Here is a 7,425-nt window from a genome sequence, read left to right as displayed (position 1 = left end):
AAACAATTATTTTAGAACTACTCACTCTAGCGGTCTAGCGTGACAATTTGATTTATATGGTCATATTTGAGGTCTTAGAGCATTCGGCATGTAAATTGAGTAAATACAAACAACTGTTTACTTCAAACCCGGTTGAGCAGATTGTTCATTTCGTCGAATCTACGACTCCTCTCTCCCCGCCATTTTTTAATTGCCTGTATATTCCTATCTATTCCGGCTCAGAGGTATAAGTTTCGTGATGTAGTAGGCTTCAAGTTGCGACCTAGAATAGATAAAATATCTCAACAAAATGAAGAGAAAGGGCCAAATTCGTAACCTGAAGGCAAAATCAGATTTGGTGACCACAATCACTAGATAAAAGAATAAACTTCATTGGAATTAGCCGTTGGCAAACCATAATGAAAGATTCAAGGGTCTAGAATCAGAGGCCTAGAATATCTAAAAGGTTCCATACAAACTAAGTAAACCGGTTATTGGCAATCTAGTAACTACTCTCCTCTTATCTCTCGGTTGCTTCATTGCAGAGGGCATGGCGTTTCTCTGGGTATCTATCTTGGGTCATGTCGAACGGCAGGGCTAGACAGCAAGTTTAAAAGAAGATTCTATGACGTAATGTTCTCTGCAAACGGTATTTATGATCATTCCATTTAGGTAGAAGAATGGCCTGGTTTCCTTATGAGTAATAAAAAAGAGAACGCCCTCTTCATCCATCGCTCTGAGGGCTCTTTGCCTTGCCATCCTCCAGACAACTCCTTACAACAGATTATCCCTTCTGAATTGAAACATTACCGAACCGACAGCATGAAGTTCAAAGATCAACTTGCCTTGAACCCGCTGTTCATTATCGCAGTTCTATTCCTAGTTCTGACCAAGAATACAGAAGCTGCGCAGTGCACCGCAAATCAGATTTCATCCTTATCGGTGAATGGTTGTGATTGTCAAAAGAGCGGTGTTCCTGTGCAATGTCCCTTACTAGCGCCGCAGTGTGGTTCACCACCGACCGAAGTTGTACCAATTTATAAAAACAATGGGGGTCAGATCCTGTGGGGTGAAGGCTGTGTCGACGCTAATTTTGGATGCAACGGTTGCTATGTGTGGTATGGCTCTCTCTGTCAATGTCTGAAAAACCCCGGTGATTGTTTTCAAGTACAAGTACCGGGCAACCCAATATGGGCGCTACTGTCGAAAAAGGCGCCCGCCGGGTTGATCACTACATCACAGAAGCTGCCTGGAATCCTGCAATTGGATCAAGCGCCTCTGCCAGATTTAGGCTGGTCACTCGGACAGTTTATCCTCAGGAACCCTCAGGATACTGCCGTGAAATATACCAGGGCGAGTGGATCTCTAGCTATGAACTCGGTTGCCACGAGATCCCAGGAGCAAATCCATATCCATGTGTGTGACAACCCGACAAGCAAACTTCGGCAAGATCTATCAAAACTGCTACGATCCGGCTATGCGACATTGGGGGCAGTTCCAGGCTATCCTATGTGGTGCCAGGTAGCAAAATATGCAGGAGATGACATGAATGTGGCCGCAAGGATATCGGATTTTCTAACAAACATTCTTCATCCTTTGGACTACTGTAACAAGTACAAAGTGGGAGCTGGGCTTATTACCGATCCACTTGGTTACTCTTGGGCGTGTGTTACTACCGGCACTACATCTGCAGAGGAACTTTTCTGCCATTAATTTGCTGGATATAGTTAGGAAGCAACAGGGGACGAGGAAGATTTGTCACCAGCAATTGCCAGGCGGGGAGTTTGTGTGAAAGATTGCATGCTATTGTTTGGTAGTGCAACATCTCCGATCCAATCAATCAACATATCTAGCATCGCCCCTATGATGCTGGACGCCCTCTGCGACCACTCCGCCGAACAGCCCGGCCTATATGTTGAATTTTGAAGATGGAACCGAATCTATGGTAACGATATCATCAATAGAATTGACACCTCGATGCCCCCACCTTTAAAATTCTCGTCCTTTGGTACAAACATCATGGGCAATCAAACATAAGTGGTCACTCAAATGGCGCCCAATCTAGCCGCTTCAAAGCACGAGTTAGTTAGGTGGTGCCACCAGTTTCCAGATGTAATGTAGCCGTCATCTTCTTTGCACAAGGTCAACCTAATTTCCGCTTGCAGGAGAAAACTTTCTGGCCTGATGTCATAAGTTATTGTACATATAAACACAGCCTAATCAGCTTTTTACGTGTTTAGTATTATAACCATTCAATCCCGGAACGGATCTTTAAATACTGACATCACCATATTGGTTTAGTGTATTATGTGACTAGGTTCAATAAAGACCTGGTCACAAATTCCTTATCTTGACTCTTTTGTACAAGGTCATAAAACAATCCGTTAGCTCTTAATAGCTCTGATGGAGTTCCAATTTCGCCAATACGCCCATCATCGATGACAACCACTCTATCAAAGGACGCAATTGTTCTTAAACGATGGGCGACCACAATCAACGTGCAATCAAACTCGTTTCGAATCGTGTCTTGAATCCATGAGTCTGTATCATTATCAACTGCAGATGTCGCCTCATCGAGAATGATAATCTTGGGGTCTGTGATCAAGATTCTTGCAAGGCAAAGAAGTTGTCTTTGACCTTGCGACATGTTCGCGCCGCCTGCGCTAATTGGGGAGTCGAGTGTAAATAAGCCCGTTTTGTCATTGTCATCCTCAGACAGCAGCTTGACACGGCGTAACACCTCGTTCAATTTGTCTTTTGAAACCTTCTGAAAATAATCCAGATTGGATCGAATTGTACCTGAGAACAAAGCTGGATCTTGAGGGATGAAGGCGATCTTGGATCGAAGTGACTGTAGCTTGATTGTAGAAATATCAACGCCGTCAATGTGAACCGAGCCACATTGAGGGTTGATTAAGCGGAGAAGTGCCAGAGTCAGGGATGACTTTCCGGCTCCAGTGCGACCAACAATCCCAATTCTCTGACCAGCACCCACAGAAAAGGAGATGTCCTTTAGGACAAGGGGAAGATCCGGCGAGTATGAAACACTTAATCCTTTGACTTCAACCTGTCCCTGCGACGGCCAGGTCGCTGGGACTTCGTCCCCCCCTTGCCATTCGGCTTTCAACCTCGAATATGAGATTATTCCGACGGCTGCATTCATATAACTCTCAAGCATCCCAAAATTATTGACAGCAGTAAATGTAGCATGAGAGAATCCCATCGAAAAAGTTAGGGAAAATCCCACCAAAGATGCATCGAGGACGGAGTTCGATGACAATAGAATGAAACCCGTACCCGTACTTAAGACAATGCCCATGAGAGACATCTGAAGACCAAGCCAACGGTTGAAAATCCAAAAATGCCGCCGAGCGATGGATAGTTTATCAACTTGTGAGTGCATCTGGTCCATGAAGCTATCCACTACTCCGAAAGCCCTGATAGTCGACACTCCACCGGCGACTGCGGTAAAGAGTTCTAGGGTTTCAGCATTGCCCTCAGATTCACCGCGTTTCACAGGCTTCCGGGCCCTGATGTAGCCCTTGCTGACGTGCGCGCACCAAAACAAAAGAGCTGCTGCTAGACATGTCGTAAGGATAGACTTGTGTATTCTAGACTCCATTAGCTAACTGATTGACTTCGTAGCAGAAACAAGCCTTACCCAATGCACCCAATAATCACCAATTTTATAAGACAGTTGGCGAATTCAGACATAGTCTCAAATAAAAAGTCGTCAACCTGTCTTGTATCGGCCGTGAATCGCTTCAAGATTCCCCCAAGAGGCGTAGTATCAAGGCCACAGAAGGGGCATTCGGATGACATTTGCGGTCATCGTGCGAAACAAGGTCGCCGAGGCACGCAATGATCCAGAAAAGATGTGCATATTTAAGAGACACTCAAGGATGACTGCGGATAAACATCCCAAGAGATACATGTACAGATAGGACCACATGTTACTCCAAACCTCGACATCTGCTGGTTCATACATGCCTGATTTCGAGGGTCTTGAACTGATACGGCTGAGCATCCAGGTCGTCAGCGCAGTCACCAGTTCTTTACCAAACAAACCCAGAATGTATATCAATACAAATGACAGGCCACCGGCAGCACTGAAGTATGTCTTGCAAGACTCCCACTCAGATTCCGATTGGGTGGTCTTGACTTTAAGGTTCTCACTGGCACGAGTCTTGGTTTCCTCTCTTGTCGATGTATGCGGCTGGGTCGGGATTTCTGATTTCACACTTTCCAATCTCGGTTCAATCATTTTGACATTGGGAGAAGAGCTCATAGTATTGTTTTTGATGTGAACAACAAACTTGGCCCGAGGTAAACACAAAGATACATGATGAGTTGCCAGTATCCTTGTGCGGCCATGGCCAAGCTCTCCAGTTAAGGCTTTGAAAATCTCAATAGAGACATGAGAGTCAAGCGAAGAAAATATATCATCTAGGACCAGTAGTGTAGCGTTAGAATAGAGAGCTCTAGCGAGAGATACTCTTGCTCGTTGGCCACCACTAAGCTTAATACCATGCAGGCCAATATACGTTTCGTCTCCCTTTGCCAGAGCAGCAAGATCAGTCTCAAGTGCGCATGCTTTGAGAACCTTTCGGTACCTGGTTTCATCCAATGCACTTCCGAATAATATGTTGCTTTTGACAGTGGCATTTTGAAGCCACGGGGTCTGTGAAACAAATCCGACCGTTTGCTTCAGCGACGGGACCTTAATGTGACCGCCAAGGAGATCAACCTCTCCAAGGATGGCAGCAAGCACCAAACTTTTCCCTGATCCAGTTTCCCCATGTATAACACTAAGTTCACCAACAGGAAAATCCACATCAAGGTCATGGAGAGCAAAACGCTGAGGTAAGCTTGCTTGTTTCTCTTTGGGCTTCTGCGTTTGATCTGATGGCCAGGCAATGTGAGCATTTTGGAAGGAAACACAGCGTGTAGGACTTGTTTGCAAGATTCCTTTCATCTCCGGGACCTTCAAAAAGCTCTCTATGCGACGAGCGTTTGAGTGAGCGGCGAAATAATCTTGAAGGACCATGGGAACCATTCCCAGAGTTCCTTGTATGTGCGGTAGCAAGTCGATCATAGTAAAGATTATTGATGATGATACCTCGTTTTGTGTGTAGGCATAGCTGCAGATTGCTGCAGCAGCCACAATAAAAGGTGAGGCGACTTTCCAAACTGATCGAATATTGATGGCAATAAAACAATTTCGCATTTGCGCAATCTCTTCTTGGCGACACAACTCGATGCGTTCTTCCCACTGCCTTTCAAGGGCTGAAAACTTGATCTGCCGAACAGCCTGCAGAGCCTCAGTAATAGCTTTTGTCTTCATATCTCTTGCCGCTGCAACCCTTTCTTTTGCGGCTCGCTCTTGCTTGAGAACCCTTGTATGTATTGGTACGGTTCCTATTGTGGCAAGAACTGCCATCACCGTGCTCTGCCAACCCAACAAGCGCAGGAGAAATAGTACAGCAAATAAGAACTTGACACATGAGAAGGGAAGTAAATAGTTAACGGCAGTGAACTTGCTGAAGGAAAGCGTATCAGAGGATATGAGATTGATCGCTTCAGGCTTGTCTCCCGTATCCTTGGAATCCTTAACTCTTAGGGACTTCGAAAATATTGCCATTATGAGCTGTGCGCGAATGGGAATCCCCATCTCAGACCATTGGATCCAAGCTAGGTGATAGTGGAGGACGGTTTCGGTCACAGAGAAGACCGTAATACCAATTAACCACAGCGAGGCAAAATGCGCAGGGCTATTGTTCTCCTCCAGGCACTTGATCAAGCGCATGATGCAGTATGGAGAACCGAAGGTCACCACTGATCGTATCAACATCAGACTCCACTGCTTAGCGAATCCCAGGAAACGCTCAGCAAGAACATGATCCCACAGTGAAATCCCAGAAAGCGCTATCATTGGCTGAGCCTTTGATTGAGTTCGATAATTTAACAACGGTAGTTGACCTATCCCAAGGCTTCCAGCAATAGAAAGAGCTCCGGTGCACCATTGCATTGAGTATCGTTGGAACGCCGAGCAACTATTCTCAAAATCCACAGGTCGTCCTTCTGGGGAGAAAATGTCCGGTCGACGTGGAAATTGAAATTGAAGATTTGCAAGGATAAAAGCTGTAAACAGTTGGAAGGATGATGACGAAAAATCGAAAAAAGACTCTTCGTTATGCTGAGCTTTTGCAAGGGTCTGAGTTAGAATAATAAGAGCAGATAGTACCGACCCCCTGAGACCAGCGGTATATAACTTGACTGGGCTATCAACCCAATGTAAACAAAGGCTATTGAGTAACAGAAGAGGCTAGACAGTAAGTTAGCTGCGGTTTCCAGAAATATGGGAACTGTTCTGAGGGAGGAACTTGCCCACAGAACTTTAGCAAAGAAAATTGGCTGATTGCAAGACTTATGCTCTTTGGCATATTCACCACTCAGGGTGAAGGCGCCAACCCCCAAAAGCGATAATAGGGAGTTCAAAGAACATATAGTTCGTGTGCGATCCCAGTAAATTGCTTCCGACTCCTTCGAAGCAGTACCATCTTCATCTGAATACATAATTTTCGGCATCGAGGTTTTAATATATCGGAGGGGAAATATTTTTGTGTTAAGGAATAAATATCGATTGGAAGCTGTAGAAGCAAATGAAATTAAATATACGAAGTTTGAGGTGGGGAAGAGAATAGGTAGGTAGAGGGTAAAAAAGCTTATCTTTTTAACTGCAAACCACCTTAGAGCATCGGGGGTCCGTCTTTGCTCCGCCTATCTCCGCCTATTTGCACCGTAGTTGAGCTTATTGGCTACATTTACTTGTGGCTTACTAGGTATGCTCATTATTCCTCAAACCAGGTCTCGATCACCCCATAGGGGCGGGTAGACTAAGAGGGCTTGCGTCAGTGTGGTCTTTTCTGGCGTGGGCCAAATTAAATGCACTTTTAGCCACTATTCCTTCCTCCAAATCTAATGGTTTTTTTATGAATTTCGACCCAGGCGAGATTGCCGCATCATAAAATGAGATTTAAAAAATTCGCCTTCATTCTGGGCTTGGAAGGCTCGAATAGAGTCAAGAATTGGTGCGGTGTCTAACACGGTCGCTACCACGAAGATAGCTGGTGACCAGATAGGAACTTAAGGGAGTCACCGGCGTTGACTACAGCATGGCCTGGTTTGGGAACAACGAACCCCGACTGGTGAGTTGAGCCAAGTACTGAATGACCCATTGTTTACAAAATACAGTGTCGCTGCTTTGATGAATGGGAGTAATTTGGCAACCAATTGTAAGCATATCACACGATAGCCTCATAAACATGTCCTTTACCCATAACAGGCTTTAATTTCTTGTGTTTCACAATTGAATTTCAAGAACCAAGCAATTTAACTCAGAGCTTCACTAAACTCCATAAATATGCCGAGTTCTGTTGGTCGGCG

At 45.1% G+C, this 7,425-nt stretch overlaps 1 protein-coding gene across 1 annotated transcript; it reads right to left on the bottom strand.

Annotated features, from left to right (window-relative positions):
- Positions 1-2,284: 2,284 nt before the first annotated feature.
- PEX2_054890 (ABC transporter, integral membrane type 1) lies at positions 2,285-5,911 on the bottom strand (the record flags this gene model as incomplete). Its single annotated transcript, XM_016742763.1, has 4 exons — positions 2,285-3,590; positions 3,641-3,717; positions 3,944-4,425; positions 4,507-5,911. 4 exons carry the CDS (start codon positions 5,909-5,911, stop codon positions 2,285-2,287), a joined length of 3,270 nt encoding a protein of 1,089 aa, XP_016601014.1.
- Between the last annotated feature and the right edge of the window lie 1,514 nt (positions 5,912-7,425).

This window comes from Penicillium expansum (assembly GCF_000769745.1).
Source record: "Penicillium expansum strain MD-8 chromosome Unknown contig174, whole genome shotgun sequence".
NCBI lineage: Eukaryota > Fungi > Ascomycota > Eurotiomycetes > Eurotiales > Aspergillaceae > Penicillium > Penicillium expansum.
Note: the sequence above shows the minus strand (reverse complement) of the source record. Positions and strands in the feature narration are given on the sequence as shown.